Below are 22,560 nucleotides of genomic sequence, written 5' to 3' on the forward strand. Positions count from 1 at the left end.
CCATGGTTCCAGAGAAGATAGCACAAGGGGAGGCTTTTCTGGAAGACACCAAGTCTCAGAGAACCCTAACCGAATTGCCTGAAAAAACTCACTTAACACCAGAAACCGCCTCATTTGATTGATGGTGCATTTGGTTTTGCGGCCTATAACACTTTTACTGAAGGCGAGCCACAATGGATGCTGGATGCCAGCGAGCCATCCAGCCAGAGAGGGCAACAACAATACCCGGGCTGGGGAGGAGAACACTGGCAAGGGTTGCTGGGGTCAAGTTAGGAGACCCTCCATTGATGCAGGGGCCAATTGTGACAATAGTGTTGTGACTATGCTTATTTGAACCTAAACCACAGTAACCTCTGTAAAAACTCCCGTCAGCCACCATGCACCCTAGGGCACCATCTGCCCCTTCTTATGCATCCCCTCCACCCCTCCCGTCTCATCTAGTCCTTTCAGATCCATCTCTGAGGTGACTTTCCCATGCCACCAGAGCTCTCTTCCTCACTCTTGTCCCCTCCCCTCTGTGACCTTGGTGACACTCCCAGTCTTCCCCATCTTCTTTCAGTCTTTTTTGGTGGTAATGTCCCTAATATGCAAAGAGCCTTGAACCCTTGCAATAGCCACTTTCCTTTCCAGCTGAAAGCAGAAACAAACGCAGTTGCACTTGAACTTGCACAATGCCTTATCAATGTCACTATGGAGTCTTGCATCTGTTCAACCAGTTCAACCCTTTCCTTCAGCTGGGCTGTGAGCTGGACAACAACATGTATTATTGTTCAGCCATCATCAAGTATCACATCACACACACAGCAGCTTGCAGCTGAAAATGAGTTTGGATTAGCTTCAGTTATTTTGTGCAATTCTGTTCCCATTTAATTTCCACTCCGAAAGCCAGCTGATGCTGTTTGCTGATGTGTTGAACATCAGCACAACACTATCCGTACACATTTGTATTCCCACTGATTTGTATTTTTCTTTAAAAACTAAAACCAAACATTTTCTTACTTACCTTTAGTGGTAACTAGCAATGCAGATACTACTGGGTTTTGACATACAGTATATCTCTCTGACATGTTTGGCCTCTAACCCAATACAATGTTGTTTGTTGTGCTTACAGCATTTAACGATTAGATGAAACATTTCGACAGTAACATGTATTTCCAAAGTACTGGTTACTCGACATAATCCACAGTAACAGGGACACTAAAAACAGATGTTACTGTTGAGTTTTTCAAATGTCATTTTTTCACTAGAGATAAAAAAATAAATAAAGTATCTCCATTGTACTGGGGTGTAGGCAGACATCTCTGGAAAACATATATGTCAAAAATAAACTATCTGCATGGATAGAGACCTCCTAAATGCCAGACAGTGTGAGAAAATATTTTAAATTTTGTTCAGTTGACGCTTTAACAATTTCATTACTGCCCACCTTGTCTTACATCCATACGTGCAGGTTAATTACTCCTTGTTGACAAGATAGTTGATGAAATGGCTTTAAGGTTTAATGACAACTCATCATATTATGGATTGTCACTTATAAAACACAGCCACAGAGCTTTTTCACAGCCTGGACATACAGCAGGGCTGTTCCCCCCTCTTCCTGATCTCTGTCATTGGCTTCACTGATGTGTCACATCAAGAAATGAGCATCTGTCCTCCTTTGAAATTATTTTTAAATTGAATTCTAATGCTCCCACCCAGCAGATGCAGCCAGCAAAGAGGATGTGGGTCTGGGCTGATAGAACCTTGCAACCCCCCTGAGCCTCCCATCCCTTAGGCCTGGTAATGAAATTCAGGGTTCCCAAGGGGGGACTTGCATCACATTCTGTGGCCATGGTTATCAAACACATGGTGTTGCAAACTGTGAGGCCCAAAAGGGCAGTGTTTAATTTCTATGCCTGGTTTTCTCTAAATAATCAGCATTACATCTGTATAGCATGCACAGGATTTAGAATACACTGCAAGATGACTTCTAAAGACTGGTTGCTTATACAGTATATATTATTATTTTGTTTATATATTATCTCAGGCATGTAAATGCTAGCCTAGTCTAAACTATGACCAAATACCAGGGTAAAACACAGATCAACATAAGCTTAGATTTTTACAGGTGCACCATAGAATCCATCATCACTTCCTGCATTAGAGCAGCTGGCAGAGATCTACTGTCAGACTGCTGAACACAGCTCTCCCCCCACCACTAGAACCGAACTGGACTCATTACAGCCATACATATACACAGTTACACATGTAAATCCATGTGCAACTCTTTTTACTGGCTCAGACTGTGGTTATTATATCTCAGTCCCTGTGACTGTTTAAAAGCTTAAGATATATTTCTCTTGTTTTTACATTTTGTATTTTATTTTAAATTATATACTTTTATAGTGTTATAATTTATATGCTTGATATATTTATATATTTTAATGCTTGATTAGGCATCTACAGGCTTCCTCCAAAACAACATTTTACTGTGCTAGTACAGACACATAAGGTATCCCATATCTTGAATTTTGCTAACATAAGCTAAAGTAAGGTAATGTAAGGCAATGCAAGACAACATGAGGCAACATAAAGTTATGGAATGCAAGGCAATGAAAGGTAATGTCAGACAATTTAAGGGGGCACAAGGGAATGTATTGTAAGCTAATGTTGGATAAGGCACCTTAACTTAACTTAAGGTAACGTAAGGTAATGTACCTTAAAGTAACTTATGGTAAGGTAACTTATGGTAACATAACATTAGCTAACGCAACTTAAGGTAATTTAACTTATGGTAACGTTGATTAAGGTATTGTAACTTAAGTCAACATAACTTAAGGTAACATAACTCAAGGTACTGTGAGATAACATAAGTCAATGTGAGGTATAATGTAATATCAAAGAGCAGAATGGAGCATATCCACTAGAGTGTATCAGTTTTTCTTAGCTGCCCAAACAGTGTAATCATTTATTTCCATCATCTACACATTTTAATCACTTCATCATGTAAAAAGGAACTGGTTGAGGTACAAATCAAAGTTATTGTGTGTCAACAATTTAATGCAATCCAATACAACAGCCTTTCAGTCATTTGGATCTTTGTGAAGTTTATCATGCAAACTTTTGTTGACACTGTGTTGGAGTGAAGTATTAATTCAACTCTTTGGTAAATTTTAGGCCTGGGTAGACAAAAATAGGAATATCTTTCAGGACAATACAGTCCAATACAACACCACCTCAAATTACAGCTTTGGAAATGACCATTTATTTGAATTGACACCAAAATATGTCCAAAAAAATTGAATTTTGATTGAAAAAATGCAGGGGTTATTGAATTGGATTGCATTAGATTGTACAAGTGCATCAAATAAGCTGTAACTCAATAGCAGTTTTGAGCTAACCGTTGATATTTGTACCTTGACATATTGCCGTTGACTTGGGATCAATCCCTAGTCTTGTTTCCAGTTTGAAGCCTGAAATGCAGTGACACTCTCTGCATCAAGATGGATGAAGGATGGTAATAGAGTTTCAAGACTAAGGGCTGTTAGACAACAGCCTTTAAGGCAACTCCAGAACGGAGGAGTTAAATGTATCCTATGCAATTTCCAAGAAGCTGAACCTACCTGAAGTGTGATTAAGTGCAAAGCATTAAAGATTATTTAGGACTATTTTCAATATAGGGGTAGGAAAATAATGAGATTTTTTGAAGTGAGGGGGTTGCCCAGTAACCCCCTCACTAGCACCCTGTGCTTAACCCCGAGCCCCTCAGGGGTCGTGAGAGAGTCAGAGGTGAGGAGGATGGATGTGTAGATGAGGGTGGTGGTGTTGGGGGAGGCAGCTTGTGTCCAGCCCTTCACTGCTATTGTTTAGCGAGACTGAAGCCCCTGAAGTTCACAGATTTCTGTCTCTCCCCCCCTCCCCCCCCATGAAATAGGGACAGAGAAAAAGAAAAAGAAAGGGGTCTTGAACACCATATACAAATCCTTCCATCAATTTATTTTCTTTTATCCTCATTCTACCCTTCAGACATCGCTGTGTGAAAGGCAACTTTGGAGGGCTGCATGGATTAGAGCTAGGAATGGCATGTAGAATATTCATTATATTCATATTTGATGAATTCACTGCACATATCTGCAGATATACCATTTGAGCATATGTTTGATAATTTAATAATAATATAAAAAAAGGATCACATTAAAAGCTGCAACATGTGCAATATTATATGTTCTAGTATTTCTCTTCATTTTTTTCTGCCCCTGACCTCTTTATTTATTATATGTTTCAGAAGAAAAAGCGGTTTAAACAATGAGTGTGCGGTTGGAGATCTGAGCTGGAAGAAGGGAATGGCCAGGCAGGCATTAAGCCCTTCCTCTTTTGTCCTCCTAATGGGAGTAAAACTCTCCTTTTTAGGAGATGGCAAGTTCACTCAGCTGATTCACAAACTTGCTTTTGTAGTTGTTATAGGGGGTCTGCCTAGGTCTTTGTTTAAGACAACTAATGGCCATTTACTGGGTGGCATATGCCAAGTTCAATGTCTAAACACTGAGTGTTTCTCAGAAAGGAATGGAGGTAAAACATGCTTGTGTCCATGACTCAAAGAGCAGTTTAAACAGATAAAAGGCATAGTTTTAAGACAGCTTGTACAAAAAAAAAAAGTAATTTCTTTATTCCGCAATCTTCCAACTTTCTGAACTTGACAGTTTAGAAATTCTGTGCTTTGTACAGATTTCAGTTTCATTTTATTCACAATACCACTTCAAATATTACAATAATACAGTTGGGGTACAGGATCAATTGGGTAGAGTAAATGGGTCCCCCAAAGATTCTCACAGAACTTAACTTAATTTTGTAAATATCCTGAATGTGAGACCTACAAAGTGTCTATGATATGATATGAAGATTGACATTCTAATGTTCGATTCCAATACAATGTTATTAAGGTCAAATTTAGGATGGGATCAGGCTTGGTCTTTTTACAGCAACTTATCTTAGTTTACTGACCTATTGATAACATGCTTACCTATGCATAAACTGATATTGGCCCCATGAGCCCCTGGGCCCAGATGTCCCATCTGCATTTGGGGGTTGATTTCTAATGGTCAGTGCAGATTTAAAAAGCCTTGCCAAAAAAACATGGTCCACCAGCCAGGTAGATCAATAAACAATAATGTGTAATGTGATGGAGAGGAGGCCTCTTTGTTTGTCCTGCAGTTTTAATCAGTGAGGTGTCAGCTCACAGAGTGGGTGCAGCAACTCTTATTAGGGAAAATCTCATGAAAAACAAAAAGCCTGGCAGGACACTCAGGCCTCACAAAACACAAGCTAATAAGACACTCAGGGAATGTACATGTCATGATCATGCAATAACTACTGGTGAAGCTGATGACCAGCCTTGGATTTATATTTAGCACATATTCATCCTGTCTGGTCAAACTGTCAGTCATCAAAAGCTGCTGGGTCATGTTTCTACTGTCATCCACTCAGTGGCACTGGACATATGGCTCTTATTAAAATTCTAAGGTGCTACCAGAGTGGAAATATAAAGCATTGAGGATGTTACACGCCAACTGGTAAAACAATAATGAAAGAAGTTAAATAGACTCATAAAAGTTGTATTGCATTAAAGTTCACAAAGCAGTGTCTGCCTGTTGGCACCTCATATAGTCAGGTCAATATTGGATGAGGGCCCTCTACAGAAAGTCCCATCAACCTCATAATCGTACCTTTTTACATAGTTCAAATCCTGTTAGCATTAGCCTAAACCATCCCCAGATTTAGATGTTTGCCTCTTTTCTGTCACACGCCGGCCACCACAGGCCCTTCGTGTCCCTGCTGTGCATTAAACCGAGGGGTGTTTCTCCATCGTGGACAGTGTGTGTGTGTGTGTGTGTGTGTGTGTGTGTGTGTAAGGAGCCCTGATAGGGGAGGGTTGTGGAGGACATGGTCATGGCCAGCTGTAGGGGGGATTACCTTCTACACACATATTTTTAATAAGGTCTCAATCTGAGCGCAGACTGAAGGGCTGTGTTATGGAGATGAGGGTGTGAAGGTCAGCCCACTGAAGACTGAGGACTTGGGGGGCCTATTGTGGCTTTTCCCCCCCACCACCCACCCTACAGACTGCTTTGCTGACCAGGACGACCCAGAGCCATTCCCCGTCCTAAAGGTCAGAGGGCACCGTCTAACCCCTCTCCTATGCCATCTGCACTGCTCCCCTTCTCATGCAAAGCTCCTGTTTTTTCTCGAATCAAACATTTTTGGTGTTCATCTACAACTTTGTGGGTTATTTTAAAGGTTTATTACAGTATGTGATAATCATGCCTAAAAAACAACTGTCAACTTAAGATACTTGACCTTTAGGTTTTGAAATTTAAATAAATTAGTACAGAGTGCAAAAATGAATTCTGGGTACAGAAAGTCTTTTTTGTGTCACCCCAAAAAGGTACCATGAGGCAAACAATTAGATCAAGTTAAACAGTTAAAAACTAATCTTAATTCTAGGTCCACACTTACTAGCTTTTGTCTGGAGCTTTAAACTGCACTTTAAAGTCTTTCTCAGCAGATGGAGTTTGCTTAGTTAGTTAAAATATCAAAAACAGATAGTTAGTGGACCTTTTTATTTATGTATTTATTTGTAAAACTACTTTTTCTAAGTTCAAGAATAAACTTTCTTGATTCGTCCAACATCGTGTTTGATGGCCTTCAATTTAGATCTCTTAATTCAAGATTGAGAATTAAATCTGATCAAACATGTATATTCATATTTTAGGAGTTATTTTAAGAATACTTAATAATAATAAATGTCCATTCAATAGCTCTCTGTTTTAGTGGGAAGAAAGTGACACAATTGTCAGGTAATTTGCATGATGTTCTCAAGAATAAAAGAGGTTATTCAATGTTTTCAATATAACAACTTTTAAATGGACTATAACGGTATGCATACATTTATATACCACGTGTTTTGAAGGTTCTTTTTTTGGTATTGAAAATAACAGTTTGACTTGGTGTTTCTGAAGCTTTCCTTCCTTTCTGGAAAGCCACAATTATACATGAAGGATCAGATCTACAGTTCTTGTGGAACTTAATGCTTAGTTCCAGTTTATATGCAGACATTTACAGTCACTTTGAGTTTGCAAATTGCACATATTTGTGCAGGTGATTAGTAAAACACCAAATCACATCCATAAAGATACTGCCAAGAGCTTCCAGTACGGAGTGGTACTCATTATTTAGTCCTTATTGGTAATACCTGGATTAGTAAATGAGGACAGAGCAGAAGCCTTTCTGTTTTTCCAATTTACAACAATTTAAGTAACTTAAAATGCATGGACGATACACCAATGCTGTTGGAACATAGATCTTGTTAAACTTACTGACAGGTTCTCTGGGGAACAATTGGGTCTTCAACAAGGAAGCTGTTATGATGATGACTATAACTAGGTGCCAGAGATTTGAGTTCCAGTTCATCTGCTCGTTGGACTTGGCAAAGTCCCCTAGTTCTAATACTGCACTCTGTAATAGCTGAACCAAGCAATAGTGATTTTAAAAACTCAACTGTACTTACTTAAACAGTAGAACGTTGCCAGGCAGGTGAGAATCACTCTTGGTTTCATTTTGGTTCTCTTCACTCCAACCTCCTTGACGTCAAAGCTTCTTGCCCTTAGAACTCTCAAAAATCAAATAGATCAAAAGAAAAGTAATCCAAATGGAAAGATGTGTGTATCCTCCTACTATGTATCTTCTTTGGTGATAAAGCTACAATTTATATTGTTTTTATGAAAGCATTGCTATTCTTTAGGTTCCCTGGTCCAGCGTATGGCCCACGGAAGGCTGCTGGTCATGTCCAAAGCTACTCTGAGAATAGTGCGGGGAAGACACTTCAGCCTGGCCGGAGCTCATTAGTTATTCAGCCTCATTGTTGTCAGTGAATGGACAATGATACAGCAGCTTTCACCGGCCGCTCCAGGTTGGTCTGCTATGGACCAATCACAGCTCCAAGGTGACGGGACGGGGGGGGGGAGGCATGATTGATATTCAATTAAACAGAGGGCTGCTGGCCATCCGCTCTGCCCTGCCCTGCCCCCTGCCTGATAGGATAGCTGTGGCCTGAGCTGGACACACTGCTCCAAGCCAGGCTAAAGGAGTACAGTCTGAGTTGGTTCAGGTTCAGGTTCAGCTTACTTTATTTGAGTTGAAGCAGCTTTTAATAAAATAAATACATGACCTTTTCAGGTAGTCATTATCAGAATGGAAAACATTCTGAATTCACATGAAAAGAATTATGTTTGAGAGGTACAGACTCAACGTTTTTGGACAGACACATTCCCTATTGTTTTGGCTCTACTCCAAAAATAACTATCAGGTACTGCGAATCTGATTTCAAGGGTAGTCACATCCATATGATGTGAAATATGGAGGATTTTGTATACCAGCATGTATACCAGCATCATAGCACACAAGTCCTTAAATGTCAGATGTTATGCCATAGAGCAGGGGTATTTAACTTAAATTGCAAGAGGTCTGAACAATTCAATACCTAAAAATACTAAATGAATCAGTTCAGTCAACATTTTTATTAAACAATGTAACCTATAATGTTCTTAGTTTTACTGTTCTATGTTTTGGGGATGACCTTAACAAAAGGATACACTGTGTATAACACTGCTCTCTTCTGTCTTTCAGGTTTCTTTGTTAAAGCATTTTGGTAAAATACAAAATTAGTGGTGTAGTCCAGTGTTCTTGTAGTGAGTATACTGTAATTTTTCCCTCTCAGCTTCATACTCGCCCGTCCCTGAGCAACAACCCCATACGATTTTTGTAACGTTACCACATATAGCATCAGCCTCATTTTCTGTAGTTTCTGTAACGTTAACGTCTGCTGCAGTGTCAATCGAGTGGCAGTAGCTTCAGGCTGGCTTACAAAAACACTGAAAGAGTGAAGTTTAAATTTGCTTTGGTTTCTATATCTCCTTTAGTGTTTCACATTAGTTACTTTCAAATTTGCGCAGAGAATGACCGCCAAGCAACTGTGTTGTTGTTCCTTGGCGACTGACAACACAGACGGGGTGAATTTATGAATAAAAATGTGAAAGTTCTGTCACAAAATAATCGTCATTACGTATCCTAGCGCTTTTGTAAGCGGGTATACGCTTATAAATACGCTATAATACGCTATAAATCCTTGAGCTTTCCTAGTGGATATATGGCGTATACCTGCATATCACGTAGACTACACCACTGTGCAAAATCATTAATAAACTCAAACAAGCTGATGAAATGAAAAACAAAGTGCCATAAACCATATCTAAATTGTCTTCGTAAATATTCCTTTGAGTCCATACAAATTGAAACCTCCTTAAAAGGAAAAAATCTAAATAAAGTGCTCTTTTAGGCTGACCTGAGCTTAATAATCGCTTGAAGGTAGCACAAACTTCCTAGCTTTAAAAAAAAACCTGTTGCGCTGTGAGAGAGTGAGGACTTGTGTAGATCGCTCATATTGGGCTTTGAGCACATTGATTTTCCAAGTTCTCACCTCAGACTGCTGTGGGTAAGTTTCCTCAAAGTGTCTGTTTCTAGTTTCAAATAGTGGCGTTTAATATTTCCAATCGCAACAGACTTCATGCAAATGAGGCACACCCAGGGCACACTGTCCTCGTAGGCGGTCGCAGGACCCATACAGGTCTACAGAGCTGGCCTTGTTCTGCCTGTTAAAAAATCCTTTTGTGACAAGATAAATATGCATATAATTTATATTTATATTTATATAAATATATTGTGTCAAATGGCTTCGCTGTCTGGATGGAAGCCTCTTGCAGTCCGGTTGGAGTCCACCAGTTGGTGACCTCTGCCATAGAGCCACCTCCAGCTAGGTGAAAATCCTCACATGTGGGATACGTAGTGAATCTACCGAGCTGTCTGCCATTGTGACTTTCTCTGTTTGGTGTTTTAAGCCCCCAACCTAACCCTAACTTGGTCACACAGCACAAGCAAAGCATGTTACTTGTTCTGTTGTTGGCTGCAAGAACCAAAAGAAAAGTCTTCATTCAATCCCATCACCTGAGGATGTGAAGACCCAGTGGATTAACTTTATTTAATTTTTTAACATTATTTTTGGACATTTCATGCCTTTTTTATTAGCACAGGAAAGGGAGGAGAGCAGCAAAGGGCCACAGGTTGAAATCATACCCAGGCCTCTGCTAAGGGTAAGAGTTGTAAATGGGGTGCACGCTTTACCAGGTGAGCTACTGACTGTAACTGTAAAACCCTTATCAGTACACAGCAGGTTTCACATAAAAACTAAAGCTCAAGGATGAATCATACCAACAGTGGGAGCCATATGAAATGTGTTAGATTATTACCTTTTGATTGTGTAGTCCAAAGGAGACTGAGATTCTGCACTTATTAATACTTACCTGATGACTGTGTGTGATGTATTTGACTTTCCTCCTGGACGGCACTGATAGGTACCCTTTAAGTAGGTATATGAAATGTTTGTTGCGGGTTAGATTGCAGAGAGAAACTTGGCTTTATGGATTAATAAATCGTGTTTCAGTTGTTTCAAGAAGACTATGGCTGCATTCTAAACCGCCTGATACTGTCAATGGAACAGAAGCTGTCATACAGTATAATAGCACTGAATAGCTGCACATATCCAGTCAGACAAAGCTGTTTCTGTCAAGCAATACAGCTGGCTTACCTTCCCTCAGTTACCATAGACCCATTTGTGTCTCTCTTTTTTATAGGGGAACAGAGGTTTAGTTAGGTGACAAGAGCAGATCAACAGTACATGCAACATCAGTGCTATTATTCAGTGCTATCATCTGAAAGCTGGGAACCTTAAGATTAATTTGAGATGCAGCTCAGCATGGTGTGTCATGTGTTTTAGTCACAAATCTGTAATAAACATTGTCTTTTGGTTAGGCGCCTGCCTATACAAATTTGGAAGTTTAGAGTGTATAAGGGCTTAGGGCATTATGAAGTATGAAGTATATGGCCATTCCCATGCTCAACTATGTCCCCTTAGTTGTTGCATCCATTTTTTGGGTTGATACTATTTGCTAGAAAGATTTGGTGAAAACCATTTTGACCACTTGAGAATTGACTTTGGTCAAAATACCTAGGAAGGCCATACATCCTCTGAATGCCATAGGTCTTTAGTTTGTGGTTGCAAAGTTTGATGAAGCTGTGATTATCCAGGTATCTTTATGGTAATTTTATGCAGTGAGGTCAAGTTTCAAAAATGGTCTCACTACAATGCAATAGGTACTATGGACACTAACATCATCACACATTAATACAATCAGGCTCATTTAATCCACAAAAGTCTCAGCCTTTCAGTCATACTCAAGTTATGCAATTCCAAGACTTTATGCAGCATGCAAAAAAACTGCATGGGATAACAAAAAAATTGGGCATGAAGGGGAGACTTGTGGGTACCCATAGAACTCATTTTTATTAAGGTATCTTGAGGTGAGGTCAAGGGCCCCTTTAAATATGGAATGCCAGTTTTTCCCTCGCCAAAATTTAGCCTAACTTTGGAGCATTTAGTCTCCTTCCCGACAAGCTAGAACGATATGGTAGGTGCCAATTGATGCCTCTGGTCACATCACTTTAGCTTTAATAAGGCTATACTCCAAATACTGAAAAAAACAGCAGGCTGGGATTTCCTCCACATGGCTCTCACAGTCTGTTCCCCAATACGTGAAATATTTATGCGCGGCCCGATCGGCTATCAAAACAAAGAACAGATAAACATGGATTACAACACACACAGATTGAGTGTGATTTATATCTCTGCACAGGATGTTATTACTCTACTATATCTTTACATAGCAAATATTTGTTTGCTGCTATATTAATGTTCTTAATGTCATACTGCCCCTTTAACCAAGTCCACTACAGCCTCTGAAAGACAAAATGTCGGCCAAGGGTGCACACACCCCAACAGGTCTCTGAGGGTTAGCTAGGTAGATTGTTATAGCTGGCTTGTTTAGCTTTTGCGAACCATAGTTACGTTCAACAGCAATCATTAAAGGTCCTATGACATGCTGCTTTTTGGATGCTTTTATATAGGCCTAAGTGGTCCTCTAATACTGTATTTGAAGTCTCTTTTATATAGGCCTTAGTGGTCCCCTAATACTGTATCTGAAGTCTCTTTCCCGAAATTCAGCCTTGGTACAGAATTACAGCCACTAGAGCCAGTCCCAAAATGAGCTTTTCTTAGGATGTGCCATTTCTGTGTCTGTAGCTTGTTTTCAAGCCATAATGTCTCTCTCTTTCTCATGGGCGGGCCAAATTCTGTGGGTGGGCAAAGCAGAGAAAGGGGAGGTAACCTTTCCCCTTATGACATCATAAAGGGAAGATTCCAGATCAGCCCATCTGAGCTTTCATTTTCTCAAAGACAGAGCAGGATACCCAGGGCTCGGTTTACACCTATCACCATTTCTAGCCACTAGGGGACCATAGGCAGGCTGGGGGAACTCATATTAATGTTAAAAAAACCTCATAAAGTGAAATTTTCATGCCATGGGACCTTTAAAAAATAACTACAGCAGAGTACCTACAATGTCAACCTGATTTTTAAGAGGCAATGTAAAAACATCCCTGGTGTTATATTCTGGCGCTTATAGTCGAAATGCGTCAGACTGGCAAGATACTCCACACACGGACCATGGCAGAGCTAGCTGTGGTATTGTACATGGCTCCCAAGGCTTCCAATATTATATTACGTTAAGTTTACTTGCATACTGTTTTCACATTTATCACAACATAAAAAGAGGTTACTTACAATGCGCTGGAACTTCACCGAGATAGTTAGCTAGCTAATATTAGCTAATACATAGCTAGCAAAGATGTTAATGTAACTAAGTTGCAGCTAATTAGGAGCCTGCACATGCTGCAATGTCAAGTAAACTAGTAAGTAACTAAGCCAGTCTACCTGAATGCCTGACAACTACAATTAACTACACACACGGCCAAAGTCACACCATCATAAACGCCACTTGCTTTGTTCTCTGAGATCTCGCCACTGCTTCATTATTAACTCAACTCAGGTCAAGCCAGTAGATGAAAGGATTAGAACCACAATCAGATTGTTCCACAACAGGAGAATTTTCTTTTTTTTTTTTCATTATTTGAAAACAATGTTCTAGTTTTGCGGTTTATGAATGTTAATAGCTAGAGACCAACCATATCATTCAGCTATTTCAAAAACTGGATCAGTGGTCATAAATGATGAACCAATCAATCAGGTCTGCTCCTAGCGTTCAGTTGGACAACACTTTTGGCTGGAAGGCCCGACTTGAAAGTTTGTTCTCATTTACAGCAGAGATTATATTTTTTACTCAGGATGTATCAGAGGGTTATGTTTTAAGTCTACCAGGCTGTATTACATATAGTCAGATGTCAGAATGGTATGCCAATATCTAAAAACATTCAATTTAAAGCTTGCTTGTCAGGTACAGACTGCCATAGGTTGTGGAGAGGAATGGAAACCAGTCTCTCCAGACAAGCACAGAGAATATTGTCTGATCTATTTTATAGTCTCCAGGTCAAGTATGAGCTCCCACCCTCTGGCAGAAGATATATTTAAACTCAACCTTTTTTGGACTAATTTGGGCCTAATTAAAACTTTAAATAATGTTGCTTGAGGCTGCAGGGGTTGTGCAATAGCTTCATGATGCAAAGGGTTGTGTAATCAGTTGCTGTTATCCCAGTTTGTGAAAGAAGTGCAATGTAAATTGTGGTTGAGATGTGCTTCAGTACATGTTGCTTTAAATAAAAATAAATAAAAAACAACATATAAACATATGTTGTTTTTTATTGTAACTACTGTTAGCTGTATGATAAGACAATATGTCAAGTGTTATGCATGCAGCATTTGAGTCCAAGGCAATTATCCTGTATTGCCTAGTGGTCTCAATGAAATGTAAAAATTAAAACTTTGTCGTAGGACTATAGCAAACACATTGTTGGAAAGGTCTCAACCTGGAGAGTAACATATGTCAGTCTGAAGAGGATCCATTACTCCTGCTTTGAAATATTGACCTCTGAACTTTGAACCCAGTACATGTTTGAAGGCTTGTCATTTAGCAACAGGAGGTACTACACACATAGGACCAGCTGTTATAGAAGGTACTACACGCATAGGACCAGCTGTTATAGAAGGTACTACACACATAGGACCAGCTGTTATAGAAGGTATTACACACACATAGGACCAGCTGTTATAGAAGGTACTACACACATAGGACCAGCTGTTATAGAAGGTGCTACACACATAGGACCAGCTGTTATAGAAGGTGCTACACACATAGGACCAGCTGTTATAGAAGGTACTACACACATAGGACCAGCTGTTATAGAAGGTACTACACACATAGGACCAGCTGTTATAGAAGGTACTACACACATAGGACCAGCTGTTATAGAAGGTACTACACACATAGGACCAGCTGTTATAGAAGGTACTACACACATAGGACCAGCTGTTATAGAAGGTACTACACACATAGGACCAGCTGTTATAGAAGGTACTACACACATAGGACCAGCTGTTATAGAAGGTACTACACACATAGGACCAGCTGTTATAGAAGGTACTACACACATAGGACCAGCTGTTATAGAAGGTACTACACACATAGGACCAGCTGTTATAGAAGGTACTACACACATAGGACCAGCTGTTATAGAAGGTAATACACACATAGGACCAGCTGTTATAGAAGGTATTACACACACATAGGACCAGCTGTTATAGAAGGTACTACACACATAGGACCAGCTGTTATAGAAGGTGCTACACACATAGGACCAGCTGTTATAGAAGGTGCTACACACATAGGACCAGCTGTTATAGAAGGTACTACACACATAGGACCAGCTGTTATAGAAGGTACTACACACATAGGACCAGCTGTTATAGAAGGTACTACACACATAGGACCAGCTGTTATAGAAGGTACTACACACATAGGACCAGCTGTTATAGAAGGTACTACACACATAGGACCAGCTGTTATAGAAAGCTCTGGACCTCATCTATCATATAGATATAATCACCATTGTGTACCCACTGGAGGCTCCATCAAATATGGTAATAGGCTATTTTCACCTATTTAACAATTAGATTTTTTAAAAACTGATGAAAGCAATGTTTTCACCATACCCAAAAACCCCAGGGAGTATCCAAAATTCTACCCTGCCAACTTCTACTTCTGAGAAATATACCAATGTATTTTAAAACTACAACTAGGAATGTCAATACTTAACGACCACACTGAAAGTTAAGTATTGACATTCTGTTGAAAATATCACAGATTCATGCCCCCCAGGTATTGATCCTAATGGCACTTTACAAGTGAATGAATCTGAAAATGTTTTCTGCAGGGTCACATGTAGTACTAGTACTATTCCAGTTATAATCAACAATAGACCATACAAAGTGTTGAATCCCCTAAGTAATAAGAAGTTGACTGCAAACATAGTCAATTTAGCATCCAGTTCACGTCAGCCACAACCTGCCCCAAAAAACGAGACAGTGTCTGTAACTCGACTCAGATCAGTTAAATCACAATTAACCAAAAGAGGGGCAATACTTAACAACCTAAGTGGAATTACAACTACCACTGCAATGATAGAACAGGATAGGAAAATTAGATGCGGTCTATTAAATATCAGATCTCTGTCTTCTAAAGCAATACTAGTAAACAAATTGATATCCGATAATCAAATTGATCTATTCTGTCTAACTGAAACCTGGCTGGGCCATGAAGAGTATGTCAGTCTAAATGAAGCCACTCCTCCCACTCATATTAATACTCAAATTCCTAGAGGCTCAGGCCGAGGAGGGGGAGTTGCAGCCATATTTGACTCAAACCTGTTAATTAATCCTAAACCTAAACTAAATTATAACTCTTTTGAAAATCTCGTTCTTAATCTTCAGCATCCAACATGGAAAACAGTACAGCCTATTATATTTGTTGTTGTCTACCGAGCACCAGGTCCATATTCTGAATTTTTATCGGAATTCTCAGAGTTTTTATCATGTGTAGTCCTTAAATCAGACAAAGTACTTATTGTAGGTGATTTTAATATAAATGTGGACATTGACAGCAATAGCATTAGTACTGCTTTCAACTCACTACTAGATTCAATTGGTTTCAGTCTGAGTGTGCATGAGGCCACGCACTGTTTTAACCACACCCTTGACCTTGTGCTGGCATATGGCATCAAAATTGAAGACGTAATAGTATTCCCGCAAAATCCTTTATTATCAGACCACTTCTTAATAACTTTTGAATTCTTACTACCCGACTATACGAAATTGGATAAAAGCTTCTACGCTAGAAGCCTATCTGACAGTGCTATAGCTAAATTCAAGGAAGTTATTCCAACAGCACTAAACTCATTACCGTGCCGTAATATAACAGAGGATCTTTATGTAAACTTTAGTCCCTCTCAAATTGATAATTTCGTAGACGGTGCTACGGCCTGCCTACGGACTACTTTAGACTCTGTTGCTCCCCTTAAAAAGAAGACGATGAAGCAAAGGAAACTAGCACCTTGGTATAACTCCCAAACTCGTAAATTAAAGCAAATGTCGCGCAAACTTGAAAGTAAATAGCGTTCCACCAAACTGGAAGAATCTCGTTTAGACTGGCAAGACAGTCTGAAAACCTATAGGAAGACCCTAAGAAAGGCCAGATCAGACTACTATTCATCACTAATAGAAGAAAATAAGAACAACCCAAGGTTTCTTTTCAGCACTGTAGCCAGGCTGACAGATAGCCACAGCTCTATTGAGCCATCTATTCCTATAGCTCTGAGTAGTGATGACTTCATGAGTTTCTTTAACGATAAAATTATAACAATTAGAGATACTATTCATCACCTCTTGCCCCCAACCTCAAATGGGTCACCTTTAACTGACAGACTGCTAGAAAGAATGACTAGACCTGACATATACTTAGATTGCTTTTATCCTATAAACCCTCAACAATTAATGCTAAAGGTCTCTTCATCAAAGCCATACCTGTCTCTTGGACCCCATCCCAACGACGCTAGAAGTCCTACTTCTCTGATCGATCGCAATTTGTTAATGTTAACAATAAACCCTCCAATTACGCTAAAATTAACCATGGCGTTCCTCAAGGCTCAGTGCTTGGACCAATTCTATTCTCCTTATATATGCTTCCTCTAGGCAATATTATTAGGAAACACTCAATTAACTTTCACTGTTATGCGGATGACACCCAATTATATCTGTCAATCAAGCAAGACGAAACCAGCCAGTTAGCTAAACTTCAAGCTTGCATTAAAGATATAAAATCATGGATGGCCTACAATTTCCTGATGTTAAACTCAAACAAAACCGAAGTTATTGTGCTGGGCCCGAAACACGTACGAACCTCATTAGCCGAAGATATAATTACTCTGGATGGCATTGCCCTGGCCTCAAGTACTACTGTCAGAAATCTAGGAGTTATTTTTGATCAGGATCTATCCTTTAACGCCCATCTAAAACACACCTCTAGAACAGCCTTTTTTCACCTTCGTAACATTGCTAAAATCAGGAACATCCTGTCTCAAAACGATGCTGAAAAACTAGTCCATGCATTCGTTACTTCCAGGCTGGACTACTGTAATTCCTTATTATCAGGATGCTCAAATAAGTCCCTTAGGACTCTCCAGCTGATCCAGAATGCTGCAGCACGTGTTCTGACAAGAACTAAGAAAAGAGATCATATTTCTCCTGTATTAGCTTCTCTCCATTGGCTTCCTGTAAAATCCAGGATTGAATTTAAAATCCTTCTTCTGACCTACAAAGCTCTAAATGGTCAAGCTCCTTCATATCTTGAGGACCTCTTAGTACCTTATTGTCCCACTAGAGCACTAAGCTCCCAGAATGCACAGTTACTTGTGGTTCCTAGAGTCTCTAAAAGTAGAATGGGAGGCAGAGCCTTCAGCTATCAGGCTCCTCTCCTGTGGAACCAGCTCCCAATCTGGGTTCGGGGGGCAGACACCGTCGCTACATTTAAGACTAAACTGAAAACTCTCCTCTTTGATAAAGCTTATAGTTAGGGAGTGAGGAGTTGCAGTGAATGCCTAGACCGGCGGGGCAGGGTGCATAGCTGCAGACACAGCACCACCGCTTTTCTCTGCTTCTCTTTACAGTCATCAGATTTACCTATCGTATAATCAATAATATAGTGCCTCTCCTAGTTATGCTATTATAATTCTAGACTGCCGAGGAAGTTCCTTCTTATGACACGCTCTTTTCTTTTGTTTCCTTTTATGCACATCCTGTCCCAGAAGTGCTTGTTACTAACCTAGCTCTGGGGAGTTTACTCCCCAGAGTCCTTATGTTTCTTCTTCGCCCAGAACATCGCCTCGGATTAGGGTGACACCAAGACCTGGGTCTTGGGTGCAGCTGTGGCTATGGACCTGCTACACCCTGCTACGCTCTGCAATTCCCTGCAATGTCCGGCTACGTCCTGCTGCGTCCACCGCGTCCACCCATGCTCTGCTGTGCCACGCTACATCCCGTACCGTCATAACCCCAACCGTCAGACACCGCCCACCAAGAGTCTGGGTCAGGTTTCTTCCTAAAAGGGAGTTTTTCCTCGCCACTGTCGCAATAGCCACTGCTAATGCTTGCTCTTGGGGGAACTATTGGAATTGTTGGGGCTAAATTATAAAGTGTGGTCTAGACCTACTCTATCTGTAAAGTGTCTCGAGATAACTCTTGTTATGATTTGATACTATAAATAAAATTGAATTGAATTGAAAATTGAATTGAACTCCCACTAGACATGTGCCACAGAACCTGTTACAAAGCTAGTGTACTTGCAGTTCTTCTGGGGTGGGTGGGTGGACCCGTTCAACTCCTGTTTTGTGCTGTCTGCTGTGGATGGGCTTCATTCCATTTCAGATTGCCGCCGCCCGACAACAACCATCTGAATCATATACTGTACGCAGAGGTGGAAAGTAACAAAATACATTTACTCACGTTACTGTATTGAGTAGTTTTGTTGTGTGTTTTGTATTTTTCAAGTAATTTTAAAAATCATTAATTTAAACTGTACTTGATTACGTTTTGAGTGAAGTATTGTATTTCGCTACATTACAAATCCCATCCGTTACTGAGTAAAAAAAAAAACTTTGACTAACAAAAACCGAAAGGAAGAAAATCGCGCCCGGAACCACTACAGTGAGGAATGATCAGCATCTAGGCTGCCTACCAGGACCAAGTCTTTCTGTAGGAGAACCACTACAGTGAGGACTGATCAGCATCTAGGCTGCCTACCAGGACCAAGTCTTTCTGTAGGAGAACCACTACAGTGAGGAATGATCAGCAACTAGGCTACCTACCAGGACCAAGTCTTTCTGTAGGAGAACCACTACAGTGAGGACTGATCAGCATCTAGGCTGCCTACCAGGACCAAGTCTTTCTGTAGGAGAACCACTACAGTGAGGAATGATCAGCATCTAGGCTGCCTACCAGGACCAAGTCTTTCTGTAGGAGAACCACTACAGTGAGGAATGATCAGCATCTAGGCTGCCTACCAGGACCAAGTCTTTCTTTAGGAGAACCACTACAGTGAGGAATGATCAGCATCTAGGCTGCCTACCAGGACCAAGTCTTTCTGTAGGAGACTGAGAACGAGATGGAGGTGGATCAGGCGAGATCCACCTCTGTACGTACTACAAATACATGAAACAGTATTTTTTTCATTATTGTTATCTTTATTGTATAAATTCTCAAATATGTGTGACAAATACACCAATATTACGTATATTATGTATTTTTTTAGTCAGACACACTTAGCTCAAAAATCACTCATTAATGTAGTGTTCTGTCTTACAACATTCTCTAATATTTCACTAGTAAGACCGACATACCTACATTAAAATAAAGAAATATATACCATGATAACATCTAGTGAATAAATGTTGATTAAAGCAGCGGTTATAGTCCTAAAAATACAAAAAAACAAAGCATACAGCTTCTCTGCTGCAGTCCTGACTGACAGAAAAAATACGTGGTGTAGACACAAAAAATGCTTCCGATTGAAATATATTGGTTTAAAAATCGTGGTGAGCGTCACGAAAAAAAACGGGGAAATCGTGTCCATGTACACAAATCAGTAGTTTAAATTTTGTGACTATTTCAGGAACTGCCGTGAGACTGGATTGAGAGGTCAGCTGTGAAATTCAAGATCTTCCGACTGCTTTATGAGGCTTTTTTAGTCAGAGGAGGCAACAACATCACTAAGTAGAGGGCATTTTTGTTTAGTTATGTGTCTTTACACCATTGTTAACATGTTAAGGTTAATAATTGTGTTGTGTGTTTTATTTTTCCATGTTACATTTTTTACAGAAATACACCGTCAAAAGAAAATACTCGTACAGTATGTTTTCACATTACTGCTGTTTAAATCCTTCTTTATTATATAATATACATTAGTTATTCTGAAAATAAAATGACTCCCTTGGATTGCATATGGCAATGGTAATTTAGTTATACAGCACTTTTCTTAAGAAGTAAGCTGATGAAAACAAAGTATGAAATGAACAAGTTACTGTAAGAGGATCAGCCAACATATTTGATCTCTGAGAGCGAGACTCTTTTGTGTCTCTCTGGCCCTCCCTAGTGGCTCCACCTTGTGCTGAATGCACCTTGAAACTAAAGCAAGGATCAACCTGAAAGCAGCCTAGAGCTGCACAATAACACAATTATGAATTTGTCGAAAGAAAGAAAAAGAATCAAAACTATTTTGATAATTTGTTTCAGAGGCGGGTGAAAGTCTTGTGGATTTTTCCTCAACCTTGAAGCACCCCAATTTAAAAGCTCTGTGTTTTACTTTTGAAATGGCAATATTTAAAAAGTATTTTGTTTTCAAGAGATGATGGTTATTTGTTTTATTTTCTTTTAGGAAACTTGCTCTTTACATTAAAATAAAAATGATCCAGCTAAGTCGATTGAGAACAAATTCTCATCTGCAACGACGACCTGTCACATTCACGCACAGGGCGGCTCAGGTTCTGGTTCAGGCTCTAGTCATCTCACGTCTAGACTACTGCAACTCCCTGCAACATACATAGCTACACTAAGACCAGGAAAGACAACAAAATATACACAATGACCTGACACAGAACCCAAGAAAACATCAATATATTCAAAGACGATTTAATGAACCAAGACTGGGACAAAGTGTACGTAGATAACGCGAATGAAGCCTATGATTCATTTTTGACTGTTGTAACATCACTTTATGAAAAAAACTGTCCTGTAGTAAAGAAAGAAGTAAAACTGAAATCTGATGAAAAACCGTGGATAACTAATGGAATATTAAATGCATGTAAGAAGAAAAATTTATTATATAAAGAGTTTTTAAAGAAGAGGACAAAAGAAGCAGAAAATAAATATAAGACATACAAAAACAAACTGACCAGAATCATGAGAAGCAATAAAAAGAATTATTATAGTAAACTACTGGAGGACAACAGAAGCAATATAAGAAACACCTGGAAGGTGCTGAATGAAATTATCAAGAATAAAAAAGGCAAAACAGGAGACACTAACTATTTTCTGACAAAAAAACAATACAGAAGTTAAAGACATGACCTTAGCTGCAAATTAATTTAATGATTATTTTGTGGGAGTTGGTCCAGGTTTAGCTGAGGAGTTTGCAAAGACTGGTAGTATAAAGGATGTGCTAAGTAAGAATGTAAATATTAATGAATCTATGTTTGTTAAGGAAACTGATGAAAAATAAATTATAGAGACTGTTAAAACATTTAAGAGTAAAAAGTCAACTGACTGGAATGGTATTGACATGTTTATGGTAAAAAGTATTATTGGTTGTGTTGTTAAACCTCTAACGCACTTATGTAATCAATCTCTGAAAACTGGAGTCTTTCCAGATAAAATGAAAATGGCAAAAGTGATACCAATATATAAGGCTGATGAAAAACATACACTTTCAAACTACAGACCTGTTTCACTGCTCTCCCAATTTTCAAAAATACTAGAAAAAATATTCTCTACAAGGCTCGAAAACTTCATTGCTAAACATAATATACTGTGTGATCAGCAATATGGTTTAAGGGCTAATAGAACAACTTCACATGCACTTATTCAATTTGTTGAAGAAATAACAACAGCAATAGAACAAAAAAAATATGCAGTGGGGATATTCTTGGATCTTAAGAAGGCATTTGATACAGTAGACCACAATTTCTTGATTATGAAATTACACAAATATGGAATTAGGGGGACTTCACTTTCTTGGTTAAATAGCTACTTACATAATCGACAACAATATGTTGAATTGCAAAACCATAATTCAAAGTTAAAGAACATTACCTGTGGGGTCCCCCAGGGGTCAGTGTTGGGACCATTGTTGTTTAACTTGTATATAAATAATGTGTGGGAGGTGTCAAAAACACTGAAAACCATTTTATTTGCTGATGATACTAATTTAATCTGTTCTGGGGGAAATGTGGAACAACTCTTGGATACAGTGGAAAATGAATTAAAAAAGATGAAGAGCTGGATTGATGCAAATAAACTAA

At 39.3% G+C, this 22,560-nt stretch overlaps 1 protein-coding gene across 1 annotated transcript in view; it reads right to left on the bottom strand.

The window, feature by feature from the left end:
• Nucleotides 1-7,592, bottom strand: part of si:ch211-57n23.4 (immunoglobulin superfamily DCC subclass member 3) — a 33,590-nt gene extending 25,998 nt beyond the window's left edge. The window contains exon 1 of the mRNA XM_031278520.1: nucleotides 7,550-7,592. Within this exon, the coding sequence (XP_031134380.1) occupies nucleotides 7,550-7,592 (43 nt within the window). The remainder of the gene's footprint in view (nucleotides 1-7,549) is intronic.
• Nucleotides 7,593-22,560: the final 14,968 nt, after the last annotated feature.

The sequence above is a fragment of the Sander lucioperca genome, chromosome 16 (assembly GCF_008315115.2).
Source record: "Sander lucioperca isolate FBNREF2018 chromosome 16, SLUC_FBN_1.2, whole genome shotgun sequence".
NCBI classification, from domain to species: Eukaryota; Metazoa; Chordata; class Actinopteri; order Perciformes; family Percidae; genus Sander; species Sander lucioperca.